The sequence below is a fragment of the Trichomonas vaginalis genome, chromosome V (genome assembly GCF_026262505.1).
Source record: "Trichomonas vaginalis G3 chromosome V, whole genome shotgun sequence".
Taxonomy (NCBI): Eukaryota; Parabasalia; order Trichomonadida; family Trichomonadidae; genus Trichomonas; species Trichomonas vaginalis.
Genome location: NC_067207.1, coordinates 819,612 through 838,516, shown reverse-complemented (window position 1 = coordinate 838,516; position 18,905 = coordinate 819,612). Strand labels below are relative to the sequence as shown.

The following is an 18,905-nucleotide window of genomic DNA, read 5'->3' as shown; positions in this document are numbered from 1 at the left end:
ACGAGTACTGATCATATGCTATTGATCAAGCCTTTAAAACAAACTACATATAAGATTGCTTTAAATTGACCAAAAAATTGAATACTTGCTTTAAATTGACCGTTCAATTTAAAGTTCGTCCCAAAATACAAACTTCTCCAAAATGAAAAACTATACACTATTTTTTACATTTATCTATTTAAAATGTCAGTTTATTACTTGACAAAACACAATATTTGGTAAATTTTTAAATTTGGTCAAAGCACCCAATGAGCTCATTTCGATTTTCTCCAAGGAGAAGAGGAGAAACTAATCAATTTTGAATATGTGGGGAAGACAGACTAATTCAATTTCTCCATGAAGATTGAGAAATGGAAAAGCTTTGGAGACGGATATTGCATTCTCTTAAAAATGTATAGGGTATTCTTATTGACTTGCAATTTAATTGTTCACTGACAAAAATTTTCTTTTTATTTAAGTATCTGAATCAAATGCAAACATATCATTAAAAATATCTTAAGATATTAATTAATGATGGCGTATTTTTTTACTTTTTTGATGGAACTAATCCTGCAGAAGCAGTTTTTACAAATGTAGAAAGATATGAAAAATTATAAGTGATAATTTTTCCAGAATTTATTGAACAATTTTCATTAAATAAATGATTAAAAGTGTTAAAAAATGAGTTTATTGTTAGATTATTAAATATAACAAGTCCATTTGTTGAATTTGAATCAACATATGAATCTGAGATAGTCAAAGTGTAGCCTTCCCCTTTGTTCTGATTTTTGTTCATTTTTTAACATTATTATGGCAAAAATATTTTACGGGCGTGACATTGTCCCAATTAAATTGTGTATCATTCAAATAATAATATTTTCAATAGGTTTGCTAAATTTTTTCCATATTTTTCTTATATTCATGAAAGTGTTGATGAGTTCGAATATATTGAATCAATTGCATTCAACATATAACTTATTTTATCAAAAGCAGATTCATGACAGAATTTATTCATTAGATCTATTAAAAGAGAAGATTGTTCTTATTGAAGGCCGTCTTAAATCAGAATCAGCAACATACACACAGAAATGCCATGAAGTCGACGAATTGAAGAAAACATTGTTGTCCGAAGTTGAAAAACAGAAGAAATTGATGGACAAATCGAAACATTCCGTTTATTTACGAACGGAATGTCGAAATCTTGAGAAAGGAATCCTTTTCCAACAAGGTCGTGTTCGTGCTCTTGAAGATGAACTTGAAACGCCGATGAATATCCACAGATGGCGTTTCTTAGAAGCATCGAATCCAGAACTTCTTAATCTCCTCAAGATGACACAAGAACTCCGAAACAAACTTATGGAACGTCTTTATCGAATCGACAAACTTAAAGTTCTTCGTGAAGAACGTCGTAAACTTCTTGTTCGCGAACAAAGGAAAGTTGGAAGTCAAACGAAAGATGACGGTGATGAAGAAATTAGAATTCTTGAAGAACAGCTCGAAATGAAGACGAAACAACTTCAAGAGATCGAAACAGAGCTGTTTGATCGCTCAAGTAACATCGATGAACTTAAGAAGAGTGTTGAAGAAGTTCGTGGTGAACTCAATTACACTAAATCATCATATTTCATGGAGAAGAAGAAAGTCCACGAGATGAGGTCATCAACACAGTCAAAAACAGAAGAAATAGCAGGAAACACAGCCAAGTTCATTGGCGGTGGATTCCCAGTCAGTTCAGTTCCTTCAACAGCACAATCTATCTCTGCAATCGAAGGGAACAAGATAAACAAAGCAATCGTAATTCCGAAAGTAACAAATTCTCGTCCTTCGAAAGTTTTACCTAAAGGATGGAATCCATCACGACAAGCACTCAAACCTTTCTTACCAACTGTCTCCGAACTTCGTGCTTAATTATTTCTATTTCTATATTGTTTTTTTTTATTTGTTATTTTATAAATTGTTTGATTTACTTTATTTAATATTAAGAATTCATTTGAAGTTAAAAAAATTTCATACACTCTCAAAACTAATAAACGCCTATTTTTAAATCCTGCAAATCCAGATACAATGAAATTTCTATGCATTTATTGCTTGCGATGTTATTTTTCTTAATTAGTATTTCACAATATCCAATTAGAAATGTATTGCTTCCTTTTGGTTTGTTTTCTCCTCATTTAAAAATTGAAAAATTAAAAGCAAAGTTTTTATAAAAAGAAAAGATTTAACAGCTTAAATAATTTGTTTTGCCGTTGAACAGAATAACGACTTTTGTCGACATAATACTGCCATTTATATCTATACTTTGCGTGAAAATAATCCTGCAGTTGCAGTTTTTGCAAACTTTGAAAGAAAAATCGATTTAAGGGAGATTATTCTATGAGAAACTATTGAGCAGTTTTCATTAAATATATGAGTAAACGTATTAAAATCGTAACCTTCTTTTATATTCTTAAATATAACAGTTCCTGATCCTGTGGTTGAATTAGAGTCAACATATGAATCTGAAATAGTCGAATTATAACCATCTATATCTTGCCCAAACATGTATTTTGCAGTGTTATTTAAAAATATGCAGTGATCTAAATTAGTTTTGGATATACAATAAAATAGAACTTGGTTTTTATCTGCTCCACATTTATTTCCAATAATATTACAATACGAAACTGTATGAGTTAATGAATAATCTGAAGAGGAAAATAAAAGCGAAAAACTTTCAATTTGAGCGTTTTCTCTAAATGTTGAAAAATTATATGTACCCGAATTTCCTAAAAGTCCAATAGTTATTGATGAATACATTTGTTGTTTGTGATGTTGTTATTATCAAAACATATATCGCCAAAAGAAATACCAAATGTGTAACTTCCTTTTTCTTCATTTTCTCCACATTTAAGAACAGAAACTTCAATTGCATAGTTTTTATTAGAAAGGTATTGCTTAGCAGCTTGAGCAAATGCCATAGCTTGCTCTGCTATTGACGCATAATAACATGTTCGATGTTGGACGAACTCTCCATCTGCTTGGCAGTTATAATAAACAGACCCTCCACCATATTCTGTGGTGGAACTACAATTGGTAAATACTGTTTCTTCAAGTAATGTACACACTTTATTAGTTCTTTGAATGCAAATTGCGCCAGTTTCTTTGCATTCTTTATAGAAACAAAGTAAAACATAATAATTATTGATACTGCTATTATCAAATAATACGGTCCCATTTTGTATATAGTCACATTTATCTTTACTACCAAAATATTGATCCCAGCTGGACTTTTTTGCATTTTTCAAATTTAATATGTGCATTTAAATATGCCGAAGATTGATTAGGTTTAATCATCTAGTAATGAATATTATTCTTCTCTTTGTTCTGTATCATAAAGTTCATCACTGCAAGATTTGTCTGTATTTTGTCGCATAATAAAGTCGTAAAAATATTTTTACGGGTGTGAACTATCCAAAGAAAAAGAATTTCCAATTTAAACTGTGACATCGCTAATGATCGAAAAATTAACAATTTTAATAAGGATCTAATTTGTAGAAATAACAACAAGAACCTCCAAAATCCAAAATACAAAGGGACGAACTTTAAATTGAATGGTCAATTTAAAGCAAGTATTCAATTTTTTGGTCAATTTAAAGCAATGAATGAGAAAAACTTTGAGCTTAGGGCTAATGAAGGTTTTTACAACGTAGATAGATAGACAAATGTATATGTCATCATTCCTATGAGTATGGTAGATTTCTATAAAAAGTGAGTGCAATATCACATTGCATTTCGAAACATGAGAGAAATAAGCATATATATACGTTATTACATATATATCTATATGCTATTCTATATTATTACAATGTTAAAATAAGAAAAGCTCTAAGAGTCTCATTTGAAATATAATCTATGTTATTTTTATATAACAATTATCAATGAGAATGTAAATTATATTTGATTAGACGATAAATGATGAATAGACTTAATTATTTATGATTAGACATGTGTGAATAGAAAAATTTGTTAACATTTATGAAGATAATGTGTTTTGATTGAGATTACATTTGTGCTTAGTGGGATATTGCTATTATATTGCATTTATATGTGTAAATTAGGAAAACTCGCACTTTTTCACTTGAATGTGATTCATTGAATTTTAATTCAAGAAAGGAGTTTACAAATGCAGAGTATTGTTCCTTTACCCTGCATTTGTAAACTCCTTTCTCGAATAGCTTGCACTTTTTCACTTGAATGTGATTCATTGAATTTCAATTCAAGAAAGGAGTTTACAAATGCAGAGTATTGTTCCTTTACCCTGCATTTGTAAACTCCTTTCTTGAATATCTTCATTTCTTTTAATTATAAAGATCACATTCTGTATAAAACTCCTCAAATATCCTCAATTTCCCATTACAATAATAAATAACCATTTTCTATATTTCTTAAATTTCTCTAATCCTTAATTTTCTTATCAAATTTGTTATTTTTTCAATAATTTTTAAAATTTTCTAATATTTTTTGGAAATTTTTATTTAATTTTGTGAGAAATTTATTCAATTCTTATTATATAATAATATTATTCAAAAATATTGTTGTAATTTTTCAGTGATTACGATAATTTTTAATTCAATTTTTAATCGAATGTTTTGATGGGACGAGCTTACTGAGCATTGGCTCATCCCATCAAAACATTCCATTCAAAACTCTGGCCTTCATCGAGGCCAGAGCTCACAATTCATCTCCTCAGAGCCAAGTTCCTCGACGGTCGTCCTCATTAGGCACGATCCGAGAGGAACTTGGCTCTTCATTAAAATCACAAGCTCTGGCCATTGCTAAGGCCAGAGCTTCGCAAACCATCCTCGGGCCGGTTTCCTCAAAGACCGCCCTGATTCAGGGCGGCCGGAGAGGAATCCAGCTCCGAGAGAGTGCCCATACGAAGCTCTGGCCTTAGCAGTGGCCAGGGCTTTCAAAAACAATCCTCAGGGCCGAGTTTTGCGATGATCGTCGATCATGTCGACAGTCTCGCAAGAACTCGGCCCTGAAAGACATACAGATACATGCTCTGGCCCCAGCAAAGACCAGGGCTTCGTTTTAAATACCCAGGGCCGGCTTTCTCAAATGCAGCCCTTATCCCGGGCGGCAGGAGCGGAATCCGGCCTTGGGATACTTACCAAACGAAGCTCTGACCCTAGCAAAGGCCAGAGCCTACAAATGCAATCCTCAGGGCCGATTTTGAGGGAGATCGTCCACATCATTGACGATCTCCTCTCATTTCGGCCCTGAAAGAAAGAAATACACAGGCCCTGACCATAGCAAAGGCCAGGGCTTCGCTTTAAATCCATAGGGCCGGCTTTCTCAAATGCCGCCCTTATCCCAGGCGGCAGGAGCGAAAACCGGCCATGGGAATCCTACAATACCAAGCCCTGGCTCCTACTGAGGCCAGAGCCTGCAAAATTCATCCTCAGGGCCGAGTTTTGCGATGATCATCCACATGATAGACATTCTCGCAGAAACTCGGCCCTGAAAGACGTAATATCACAGTCTCTGGCCTCAGTAGAGGCCAGAGCCTCGCTTACATTACTCAGGGCCGGCTTTCTCAAATGCCGTCCTGATCTATGGCGGCAGGAGAGAAATCCGGCCCTGGGAAGCATGAAATACGAAGATCTGGCCTTATAAGAGGCCAGAATCTGCAAATACTCCCTTCTCTACAGATTATGATCCAATGTAACACAGAAAGCCTAGAAGGAAGCCCTTTCTCAAGGTTAAGACTTCCTTCCTGGCTTTCTGATACTGGATGGAGTGGAGTTTGGCTTCCATTGCAACTCCTTCCAGGAAGATCAAATGATTACACAAAAGTCATGGCAATTGTATTCTAACACTATAAATACAATTGCCATGGCCTACAATTGCGAGTGCCTGCTGCTTCAGCAGAGATTTGCAGCAGACACTCGCAATGTTAACCAAAATTCGTCTGAAAGTTAGAAGATGGGCTTTTTCTCAAGGTCAAAGTCCATTTCCTAACCTTCTTATATTATTTATTATTAAAATAACCATTTTGACAGATTATTATTTTTTATCCCGGCATCATCAGCTTGTCATTCTAAGCTTATCATTTTCAGCTTATACTTATAAATTCTAAAACAGTGATTATTGAATTCACGGAATAGAACACCACATTAAGAAATATTATTTACTAACTTTTTCAATAATTAAAAAATATCAATGATACTTAAGTGTCATCACATACAACACATTCTTATGATCATCATAATATATATTATAGAATATTGCATAATAATCCAAATTCAATTTCAATATTAAAGTGTACTATCCATTATCTCTTAACATCATAACATACTCAACGAGTACTGATCATATGCTATTGATCAAGCCTTTAAAACAAACTACATATAAGATTGCTTTAAATTGACCAAAAAATTGAATACTTGCTTTAAATTGACCGTTCAATTTAAAGTTCGTCCCAAAATACAAACTTCTCCAAAATGAAAAACTATACACTATTTTTTACATTTATCTATTTAAAATGTCAGTTTATTACTTGACAAAACACAATATTTGGTAAATTTTTAAATTTGGTCAAAGCACCCAATGAGCTCATTTCGATTTTCTCCAAGGAGAAGAGGAGAAACTAATCAATTTTGAATATGTGGGGAAGACAGACTAATTCAATTTCTCCATGAAGATTGAGAAATGGAAAAGCTTTGGAGACGGATATTGCATTCTCTTAAAAATGTATAGGGTATTCTTATTGACTTGCAATTTAATTGTTCACTGACAAAAATTTTCTTTTTATTTAAGTATCTGAATCAAATGCAAACATATCATTAAAAATATCTTAAGATATTAATTAATGATGGCGTATTTTTTTACTTTTTTGATGGAACTAATCCTGCAGAAGCAGTTTTTACAAATGTAGAAAGATATGAAAAATTATAAGTGATAATTTTTCCAGAATTTATTGAACAATTTTCATTAAATAAATGATTAAAAGTGTTAAAAAATGAGTTTATTGTTAGATTATTAAATATAACAAGTCCATTTGTTGAATTTGAATCAACATATGAATCTGAGATAGTCAAAGTGTAGCCTTCCCCTTTGTTCTGATTTTTGTTCATTTTTTAACATTATTATGGCAAAAATATTTTACGGGCGTGACATTGTCCCAATTAAATTGTGTATCATTCAAATAATAATATTTTCAATAGGTTTGCTAAATTTTTTCCATATTTTTCTTATATTCATGAAAGTGTTGATGAGTTCGAATATATTGAATCAATTGCATTCAACATATAACTTATTTTATCAAAAGCAGATTCATGACAGAATTTATTCATTAGATCTATTAAAAGAGAAGATTGTTCTTATTGAAGGCCGTCTTAAATCAGAATCAGCAACATACACACAGAAATGCCATGAAGTCGACGAATTGAAGAAAACATTGTTGTCCGAAGTTGAAAAACAGAAGAAATTGATGGACAAATCGAAACATTCCGTTTATTTACGAACGGAATGTCGAAATCTTGAGAAAGGAATCCTTTTCCAACAAGGTCGTGTTCGTGCTCTTGAAGATGAACTTGAAACGCCGATGAATATCCACAGATGGCGTTTCTTAGAAGCATCGAATCCAGAACTTCTTAATCTCCTCAAGATGACACAAGAACTCCGAAACAAACTTATGGAACGTCTTTATCGAATCGACAAACTTAAAGTTCTTCGTGAAGAACGTCGTAAACTTCTTGTTCGCGAACAAAGGAAAGTTGGAAGTCAAACGAAAGATGACGGTGATGAAGAAATTAGAATTCTTGAAGAACAGCTCGAAATGAAGACGAAACAACTTCAAGAGATCGAAACAGAGCTGTTTGATCGCTCAAGTAACATCGATGAACTTAAGAAGAGTGTTGAAGAAGTTCGTGGTGAACTCAATTACACTAAATCATCATATTTCATGGAGAAGAAGAAAGTCCACGAGATGAGGTCATCAACACAGTCAAAAACAGAAGAAATAGCAGGAAACACAGCCAAGTTCATTGGCGGTGGATTCCCAGTCAGTTCAGTTCCTTCAACAGCACAATCTATCTCTGCAATCGAAGGGAACAAGATAAACAAAGCAATCGTAATTCCGAAAGTAACAAATTCTCGTCCTTCGAAAGTTTTACCTAAAGGATGGAATCCATCACGACAAGCACTCAAACCTTTCTTACCAACTGTCTCCGAACTTCGTGCTTAATTATTTCTATTTCTATATTGTTTTTTTTTATTTGTTATTTTATAAATTGTTTGATTTACTTTATTTAATATTAAGAATTCATTTGAAGTTAAAAAAATTTCATACACTCTCAAAACTAATAAACGCCTATTTTTAAATCCTGCAAATCCAGATACAATGAAATTTCTATGCATTTATTGCTTGCGATGTTATTTTTCTTAATTAGTATTTCACAATATCCAATTAGAAATGTATTGCTTCCTTTTGGTTTGTTTTCTCCTCATTTAAAAATTGAAAAATTAAAAGCAAAGTTTTTATAAAAAAGAAAAGATTTAACAGCTTAAATAATTTGTTTTGCCGTTGAACAGAATAACGACTTTTGTCGACATAATACTGCCATTTATATCTATACTTTGCGTGAAAATAATCCTGCAGTTGCAGTTTTTGCAAACTTTGAAAGAAAAATCGATTTAAGGGAGATTATTCTATGAGAAACTATTGAGCAGTTTTCATTAAATATATGAGTAAACGTATTAAAATCGTAACCTTCTTTTATATTCTTAAATATAACAGTTCCTGATCCTGTGGTTGAATTAGAGTCAACATATGAATCTGAAATAGTCGAATTATAACCATCTATATCTTGCCCAAACATGTATTTTGCAGTGTTATTTAAAAATATGCAGTGATCTAAATTAGTTTTGGATATACAATAAAATAGAACTTGGTTTTTATCTGCTCCACATTTATTTCCAATAATATTACAATACGAAACTGTATGAGTTAATGAATAATCTGAAGAGGAAAATAAAAGCGAAAAACTTTCAATTTGAGCGTTTTCTCTAAATGTTGAAAAATTATATGTACCCGAATTTCCTAAAAGTCCAATAGTTATTGATGAATACATTTGTTGTTTGTGATGTTGTTATTATCAAAACATATATCGCCAAAAGAAATACCAAATGTGTAACTTCCTTTTTCTTCATTTTCTCCACATTTAAGAACAGAAACTTCAATTGCATAGTTTTTATTAGAAAGGTATTGCTTAGCAGCTTGAGCAAATGCCATAGCTTGCTCTGCTATTGACGCATAATAACATGTTCGATGTTGGACGAACTCTCCATCTGCTTGGCAGTTATAATAAACAGACCCTCCACCATATTCTGTGGTGGAACTACAATTGGTAAATACTGTTTCTTCAAGTAATGTACACACTTTATTAGTTCTTTGAATGCAAATTGCGCCAGTTTCTTTGCATTCTTTATAGAAACAAAGTAAAACATAATAATTATTGATACTGCTATTATCAAATAATACGGTCCCATTTTGTATATAGTCACATTTATCTTTACTACCAAAATATTGATCCCAGCTGGACTTTTTTGCATTTTTCAAATTTAATATGTGCATTTAAATATGCCGAAGATTGATTAGGTTTAATCATCTAGTAATGAATATTATTCTTCTCTTTGTTCTGTATCATAAAGTTCATCACTGCAAGATTTGTCTGTATTTTGTCGCATAATAAAGTCGTAAAAATATTTTTACGGGTGTGAACTATCCAAAGAAAAAGAATTTCCAATTTAAACTGTGACATCGCTAATGATCGAAAAATTAACAATTTTAATAAGGATCTAATTTGTAGAAATAACAACAAGAACCTCCAAAATCCAAAATACAAAGGGACGAACTTTAAATTGAATGGTCAATTTAAAGCAAGTATTCAATTTTTTGGTCAATTTAAAGCAATGAATGAGAAAAACTTTGAGCTTAGGGCTAATGAAGGTTTTTACAACGTAGATAGATAGACAAATGTATATGTCATCATTCCTATGAGTATGGTAGATTTCTATAAAAAGTGAGTGCAATATCACATTGCATTTCGAAACATGAGAGAAATAAGCATATATATACGTTATTACATATATATCTATATGCTATTCTATATTATTACAATGTTAAAATAAGAAAAGCTCTAAGAGTCTCATTTGAAATATAATCTATGTTATTTTTATATAACAATTATCAATGAGAATGTAAATTATATTTGATTAGACGATAAATGATGAATAGACTTAATTATTTATGATTAGACATGTGTGAATAGAAAAATTTGTTAACATTTATGAAGATAATGTGTTTTGATTGAGATTACATTTGTGCTTAGTGGGATATTGCTATTATATTGCATTTATATGTGTAAATTAGGAAAACTCGCACTTTTTCACTTGAATGTGATTCATTGAATTTTAATTCAAGAAAGGAGTTTACAAATGCAGAGTATTGTTCCTTTACCCTGCATTTGTAAACTCCTTTCTCGAATAGCTTGCACTTTTTCACTTGAATGTGATTCATTGAATTTCAATTCAAGAAAGGAGTTTACAAATGCAGAGTATTGTTCCTTTACCCTGCATTTGTAAACTCCTTTCTTGAATATCTTCATTTCTTTTAATTATAAAGATCACATTCTGTATAAAACTCCTCAAATATCCTCAATTTCCCATTACAATAATAAATAACCATTTTCTATATTTCTTAAATTTCTCTAATCCTTAATTTTCTTATCAAATTTGTTATTTTTTCAATAATTTTTAAAATTTTCTAATATTTTTTGGAAATTTTTATTTAATTTTGTGAGAAATTTATTCAATTCTTATTATATAATAATATTATTCAAAAATATTGTTGTAATTTTTCAGTGATTACGATAATTTTTAATTCAATTTTTAATCGAATGTTTTGATGGGACGAGCTTACTGAGCATTGGCTCATCCCATCAAAACATTCCATTCAAAACTCTGGCCTTCATCGAGGCCAGAGCTCACAATTCATCTCCTCAGAGCCAAGTTCCTCGACGGTCGTCCTCATTAGGCACGATCCGAGAGGAACTTGGCTCTTCATTAAAATCACAAGCTCTGGCCATTGCTAAGGCCAGAGCTTCGCAAACCATCCTCGGGGCCGGTTTCCTCAAAGACCGCCCTGATTCAGGGCGGCCGGAGAGGAATCCAGCTCCGAGAGAGTGCCCATACGAAGCTCTGGCCTTAGCAGTGGCCAGGGCTTTCAAAAACAATCCTCAGGGCCGAGTTTTGCGATGATCGTCGATCATGTCGACAGTCTCGCAAGAACTCGGCCCTGAAAGACATACAGATACATGCTCTGGCCCCAGCAAAGACCAGGGCTTCGTTTTAAATACCCAGGGCCGGCTTTCTCAAATGCAGCCCTTATCCCGGGCGGCAGGAGCGGAATCCGGCCTTGGGATACTTACCAAACGAAGCTCTGACCCTAGCAAAGGCCAGAGCCTACAAATGCAATCCTCAGGGCCGATTTTGAGGGAGATCGTCCACATCATTGACGATCTCCTCTCATTTCGGCCCTGAAAGAAAGAAATACACAGGCCCTGACCATAGCAAAGGCCAGGGCTTCGCTTTAAATCCATAGGGCCGGCTTTCTCAAATGCCGCCCTTATCCCAGGCGGCAGGAGCGAAAACCGGCCATGGGAATCCTACAATACCAAGCCCTGGCTCCTACTGAGGCCAGAGCCTGCAAAATTCATCCTCAGGGCCGAGTTTTGCGATGATCATCCACATGATAGACATTCTCGCAGAAACTCGGCCCTGAAAGACGTAATATCACAGTCTCTGGCCTCAGTAGAGGCCAGAGCCTCGCTTACATTACTCAGGGCCGGCTTTCTCAAATGCCGTCCTGATCTATGGCGGCAGGAGAGAAATCCGGCCCTGGGAAGCATGAAATACGAAGATCTGGCCTTATAAGAGGCCAGAATCTGCAAATACTCCCTTCTCTACAGATTATGATCCAATGTAACACAGAAAGCCTAGAAGGAAGCCCTTTCTCAAGGTTAAGACTTCCTTCCTGGCTTTCTGATACTGGATGGAGTGGAGTTTGGCTTCCATTGCAACTCCTTCCAGGAAGATCAAATGATTACACAAAAGTCATGGCAATTGTATTCTAACACTATAAATACAATTGCCATGGCCTACAATTGCGAGTGCCTGCTGCTTCAGCAGAGATTTGCAGCAGACACTCGCAATGTTAACCAAAATTCGTCTGAAAGTTAGAAGATGGGCTTTTTCTCAAGGTCAAAGTCCATTTCCTAACCTTCTTATATTTATTTATTAAAATAACCATTTTGACAGATTATTATTTTTTATCCCGGCATCATCAGCTTGTCATTCTAAGCTTATCATTTTCAGCTTATACTTATAAATTCTAAAACAGTGATTATTGAATTCACGGAATAGAACACCACATTAAGAAATATTATTTACTAACTTTTTCAATAATTAAAAAATATCAATGATACTTAAGTGTCATCACATACAACACATTCTTATGATCATCATAATATATATTATAGAATATTGCATAATAATCCAAATTCAATTTCAATATTAAAGTGTACTATCCATTATCTCTTAACATCATAACATACTCAACGAGTACTGATCATATGCTATTGATCAAGCCTTTAAAACAAACTACATATAAGATTGCTTTAAATTGACCAAAAAATTGAATACTTGCTTTAAATTGACCGTTCAATTTAAAGTTCGTCCCAAAATACAAACTTCTCCAAAATGAAAAACTATACACTATTTTTTACATTTATCTATTTAAAATGTCAGTTTATTACTTGACAAAACACAATATTTGGTAAATTTTTAAATTTGGTCAAAGCACCCAATGAGCTCATTTCGATTTTCTCCAAGGAGAAGAGGAGAAACTAATCAATTTTGAATATGTGGGGAAGACAGACTAATTCAATTTCTCCATGAAGATTGAGAAATGGAAAAGCTTTGGAGACGGATATTGCATTCTCTTAAAAATGTATAGGGTATTCTTATTGACTTGCAATTTAATTGTTCACTGACAAAAATTTTCTTTTTATTTAAGTATCTGAATCAAATGCAAACATATCATTAAAAATATCTTAAGATATTAATTAATGATGGCGTATTTTTTTACTTTTTTGATGGAACTAATCCTGCAGAAGCAGTTTTTACAAATGTAGAAAGATATGAAAAATTATAAGTGATAATTTTTCCAGAATTTATTGAACAATTTTCATTAAATAAATGATTAAAAGTGTTAAAAAATGAGTTTATTGTTAGATTATTAAATATAACAAGTCCATTTGTTGAATTTGAATCAACATATGAATCTGAGATAGTCAAAGTGTAGCCTTCCCCTTTGTTCTGATTTTTGTTCATTTTTTAACATTATTATGGCAAAAATATTTTACGGGCGTGACATTGTCCCAATTAAATTGTGTATCATTCAAATAATAATATTTTCAATAGGTTTGCTAAATTTTTTCCATATTTTTCTTATATTCATGAAAGTGTTGATGAGTTCGAATATATTGAATCAATTGCATTCAACATATAACTTATTTTATCAAAAGCAGATTCATGACAGAATTTATTCATTAGATCTATTAAAAGAGAAGATTGTTCTTATTGAAGGCCGTCTTAAATCAGAATCAGCAACATACACACAGAAATGCCATGAAGTCGACGAATTGAAGAAAACATTGTTGTCCGAAGTTGAAAAACAGAAGAAATTGATGGACAAATCGAAACATTCCGTTTATTTACGAACGGAATGTCGAAATCTTGAGAAAGGAATCCTTTTCCAACAAGGTCGTGTTCGTGCTCTTGAAGATGAACTTGAAACGCCGATGAATATCCACAGATGGCGTTTCTTAGAAGCATCGAATCCAGAACTTCTTAATCTCCTCAAGATGACACAAGAACTCCGAAACAAACTTATGGAACGTCTTTATCGAATCGACAAACTTAAAGTTCTTCGTGAAGAACGTCGTAAACTTCTTGTTCGCGAACAAAGGAAAGTTGGAAGTCAAACGAAAGATGACGGTGATGAAGAAATTAGAATTCTTGAAGAACAGCTCGAAATGAAGACGAAACAACTTCAAGAGATCGAAACAGAGCTGTTTGATCGCTCAAGTAACATCGATGAACTTAAGAAGAGTGTTGAAGAAGTTCGTGGTGAACTCAATTACACTAAATCATCATATTTCATGGAGAAGAAGAAAGTCCACGAGATGAGGTCATCAACACAGTCAAAAACAGAAGAAATAGCAGGAAACACAGCCAAGTTCATTGGCGGTGGATTCCCAGTCAGTTCAGTTCCTTCAACAGCACAATCTATCTCTGCAATCGAAGGGAACAAGATAAACAAAGCAATCGTAATTCCGAAAGTAACAAATTCTCGTCCTTCGAAAGTTTTACCTAAAGGATGGAATCCATCACGACAAGCACTCAAACCTTTCTTACCAACTGTCTCCGAACTTCGTGCTTAATTATTTCTATTTCTATATTGTTTTTTTTTATTTGTTATTTTATAAATTGTTTGATTTACTTTATTTAATATTAAGAATTCATTTGAAGTTAAAAAAATTTCATACACTCTCAAAACTAATAAACGCCTATTTTTAAATCCTGCAAATCCAGATACAATGAAATTTCTATGCATTTATTGCTTGCGATGTTATTTTTCTTAATTAGTATTTCACAATATCCAATTAGAAATGTATTGCTTCCTTTTGGTTTGTTTTCTCCTCATTTAAAAATTGAAAAATTAAAAGCAAAGTTTTTATAAAAAAGAAAAGATTTAACAGCTTAAATAATTTGTTTTGCCGTTGAACAGAATAACGACTTTTGTCGACATAATACTGCCATTTATATCTATACTTTGCGTGAAAATAATCCTGCAGTTGCAGTTTTTGCAAACTTTGAAAGAAAAATCGATTTAAGGGAGATTATTCTATGAGAAACTATTGAGCAGTTTTCATTAAATATATGAGTAAACGTATTAAAATCGTAACCTTCTTTTATATTCTTAAATATAACAGTTCCTGATCCTGTGGTTGAATTAGAGTCAACATATGAATCTGAAATAGTCGAATTATAACCATCTATATCTTGCCCAAACATGTATTTTGCAGTGTTATTTAAAAATATGCAGTGATCTAAATTAGTTTTGGATATACAATAAAATAGAACTTGGTTTTTATCTGCTCCACATTTATTTCCAATAATATTACAATACGAAACTGTATGAGTTAATGAATAATCTGAAGAGGAAAATAAAAGCGAAAAACTTTCAATTTGAGCGTTTTCTCTAAATGTTGAAAAATTATATGTACCCGAATTTCCTAAAAGTCCAATAGTTATTGATGAATACATTTGTTGTTTGTGATGTTGTTATTATCAAAACATATATCGCCAAAAGAAATACCAAATGTGTAACTTCCTTTTTCTTCATTTTCTCCACATTTAAGAACAGAAACTTCAATTGCATAGTTTTTATTAGAAAGGTATTGCTTAGCAGCTTGAGCAAATGCCATAGCTTGCTCTGCTATTGACGCATAATAACATGTTCGATGTTGGACGAACTCTCCATCTGCTTGGCAGTTATAATAAACAGACCCTCCACCATATTCTGTGGTGGAACTACAATTGGTAAATACTGTTTCTTCAAGTAATGTACACACTTTATTAGTTCTTTGAATGCAAATTGCGCCAGTTTCTTTGCATTCTTTATAGAAACAAAGTAAAACATAATAATTATTGATACTGCTATTATCAAATAATAATACGGTCCCATTTTGTATATAGTCACATTTATCTTTACTACCAAAATATTGATCCCAGCTGGACTTTTTTGCATTTTTCAAATTTAATATGTGCATTTAAATATGCCGAAGATTGATTAGGTTTAATCATCTAGTAATGAATATTATTCTTCTCTTTGTTCTGTATCATAAAGTTCATCACTGCAAGATTTGTCTGTATTTTGTCGCATAATAAAGTCGTAAAAATATTTTTACGGGTGTGAACTATCCAAAGAAAAAGAATTTCCAATTTAAACTGTGACATCGCTAATGATCGAAAAATTAACAATTTTAATAAGGATCTAATTTGTAGAAATAACAACAAGAACCTCCAAAATCCAAAATACAAAGGGACGAACTTTAAATTGAATGGTCAATTTAAAGCAAGTATTCAATTTTTTGGTCAATTTAAAGCAATGAATGAGAAAAACTTTGAGCTTAGGGCTAATGAAGGTTTTTACAACGTAGATAGATAGACAAATGTATATGTCATCATTCCTATGAGTATGGTAGATTTCTATAAAAAGTGAGTGCAATATCACATTGCATTTCGAAACATGAGAGAAATAAGCATATATATACGTTATTACATATATATCTATATGCTATTCTATATTATTACAATGTTAAAATAAGAAAAGCTCTAAGAGTCTCATTTGAAATATAATCTATGTTATTTTTATATAACAATTATCAATGAGAATGTAAATTATATTTGATTAGACGATAAATGATGAATAGACTTAATTATTTATGATTAGACATGTGTGAATAGAAAAATTTGTTAACATTTATGAAGATAATGTGTTTTGATTGAGATTACATTTGTGCTTAGTGGATATTGCTATTATTGCATTTATATGTGTAAATTAGGTGCACTTTTCACTTGAATGTGATTATTGAATTTTAATTAGAGTTTAAATGCAGAGTATTGTTCCTTTACTGCATTTGTAAATCTCGAATAGCTTGCACTTTTTCACTTGAATGTGATTCATTGAATTTCAATTCAAGAAAGGAGTTTACAAATGCAGAGTATTGTTCCTTTACCCTGCATTTGTAAACTCCTTTCTCGAATAGCTTGCACTTTTTCACTTGAATGTGATTCATTGAATTTCAATTCAAGAAAGGAGTTTACAAATGCAGAGTATTGTTCCTTTACCCTGCATTTGTAAACTCCTTTCTCGAATAGCTTGCACTTTTTCACTTGAATGTGATTCATTGAATTTCAATTCAAGAAAGGAGTTTACAAATGCAGAGTATTGTTCCTTTACCCTGCATTTGTAAACTCCTTTCTCGAATAGCTTGCACTTTTTCACTTGAATGTGATTCATTGAATTTCAATTCAAGAAAGGAGTTTACAAATGCAGAGTATTGTTCCTTTACCCTGCATTTGTAAACTCCTTTCTCGAATAGCTTGCACTTTTTCACTTGAATGTGATTCATTGAATTTCAATTCAAGAAAGGAGTTTACAAATGCAGAGTATTGTTCCTTTACCCTGCATTTGTAAACTCCTTTCTTGAATATCTTCATTTCTTTTAATTATAAAGATCACATTCTGTATAAAACTCCTCAAATATCCTCAATTTCCCATTACAATAATAAATAACCATTTTCTATATTTCTTAAATTTCTCTAATCCTTAATTTTCTTATCAAATTTGTTATTTTTTCAATAATTTTTAAAATTTTCTAATATTTTTTGGAAATTTTTATTTAATTTTGTGAGAAATTTATTCAATTCTTATTATATAATAATATTATTCAAAAATATTGTTGTAATTTTTCAATGATTACGATAATTTTTAATTCAATTTTTAATCGAATGTTTTGATGGGACGAGCTTACTGAGCATTGGCTCATCCCATCAAAACATTCCATTCAAAACTCTGGCCTTCATCGAGGCCAGAGCTCACAATTCATCTCCTCAGAGCCAAGTTCCTCGACGGTCGTCCTCATTAGGCACGATCCGAGAGGAACTTGGCTCTTCATTAAAATCACAAGCTCTGGCCATTGCTAAGGCCAGAGCTTCGCAAACCATCCTCGGGGCCGGTTTCCTCAAAGACCGCCCTGATTCAGGGCGGCCGGAGAGGAATCCAGCTCCGAGAGAGTGCCCATACGAAGCTCTGGCCTTAGCAGTGGCCAGGGCTTTCAAAAACAATCCTCAGGGCCGAGTTTTGCGATGATCGTCGATCATGTCGACAGTCTCGCAAGAACTCGGCCCTGAAAGACATACAGATACATGCTCTGGCCCCAGCAAAGGCCAGGGCTTCGTTTTAAATACCCAGGGCCGGCTTTCTCAAATGCAGCCCTTATCCCGGGCGGCAGGAGCGGAATCCGGCCTTGGGATACTTACCAAACGAAGCTCTGACCCTAGCAAAGGCCAGAGCCTACAAATGCAATCCTCAGGGCCGATTTTGAGGGAGATCGTCCACATCATTGACGATCTCCTCTCATTTCGGCCCTGAAAGAAAGAAATACACAGGCCCTGACCATAGCAAAGGCCAGGGCTTCGCTTTAAATCCATAGGGCCGGCTTTCTCAAATGCCGCCCTTATCCCAGGCGGCAGGAGCGAAAACCGGCCATGGGAATCCTACAATACCAAGCCCTGGCTCCTACTGAGGCCAGAGCCTGCAAAATTCATCCTCAGGGCCGAGTTTTGCGATGATCATCCACATGATAGACATTCTCGCAAAACTCGGCGCCCTGAAAAGACGTATAATCACAGTCTCTGGCCTCTAGTAGAGGCCAGAGCCTCGCTTACATTACTCAGGGCCGGCTTTCTCAATGCCGTCCTGAATCTATGGCGCAGGAGAGAAATCCGGCCCTGGGAAGCAATGAAATACGAAGATCTGGCCTTATAAGAGGCCAGAATCTGCAAATACTCCCTTCTCTACAGATTATGATCCAATGTAACACAGAAAGCCTAGAAGGAAGCCCCTTTCTCAAGGTTAAGACTTCCTTCCTGGCTTTCTGATACTGGATGGAGTGGAGTTTGGCTTCCATTGCAACTCCTTCCAGGAAGATCAAATGATTACAACAAAAGTCATGGCAATTGTATTCTAACAC

The 18,905-nt window shown here is 33.4% G+C and overlaps 3 protein-coding genes across 3 annotated transcripts; all 3 read left to right on the top strand.

Annotated features, from left to right (window-relative positions):
- Positions 1-900: 900 nt before the first annotated feature.
- On the top strand, positions 901-1,887 carry TVAGG3_0257710 (cilia- and flagella-associated protein 58-related family; the record flags this gene model as incomplete). The annotated part of the gene is made up of 1 exon (XM_051228287.1): positions 901-1,887. One exon carries the CDS (start codon positions 901-903, stop codon positions 1,885-1,887), a length of 987 nt encoding a protein of 328 aa, XP_051098017.1.
- A 5,332-nt stretch (positions 1,888-7,219) lies between these two features.
- On the top strand, positions 7,220-8,206 carry TVAGG3_0257700 (cilia- and flagella-associated protein 58-related family; the record flags this gene model as incomplete). The annotated part of the gene is made up of 1 exon (XM_051228286.1): positions 7,220-8,206. One exon carries the CDS (start codon positions 7,220-7,222, stop codon positions 8,204-8,206), a length of 987 nt encoding a protein of 328 aa, XP_051098016.1.
- Positions 8,207-13,538: 5,332 nt separating this feature from the next.
- On the top strand, positions 13,539-14,525 carry TVAGG3_0257690 (cilia- and flagella-associated protein 58-related family; the record flags this gene model as incomplete). The annotated part of the gene is made up of 1 exon (XM_051228285.1): positions 13,539-14,525. The coding sequence occupies one exon, from the start codon at positions 13,539-13,541 to the stop codon at positions 14,523-14,525; it is 987 nt and encodes a 328-aa protein (XP_051098015.1).
- Between the last annotated feature and the right edge of the window lie 4,380 nt (positions 14,526-18,905).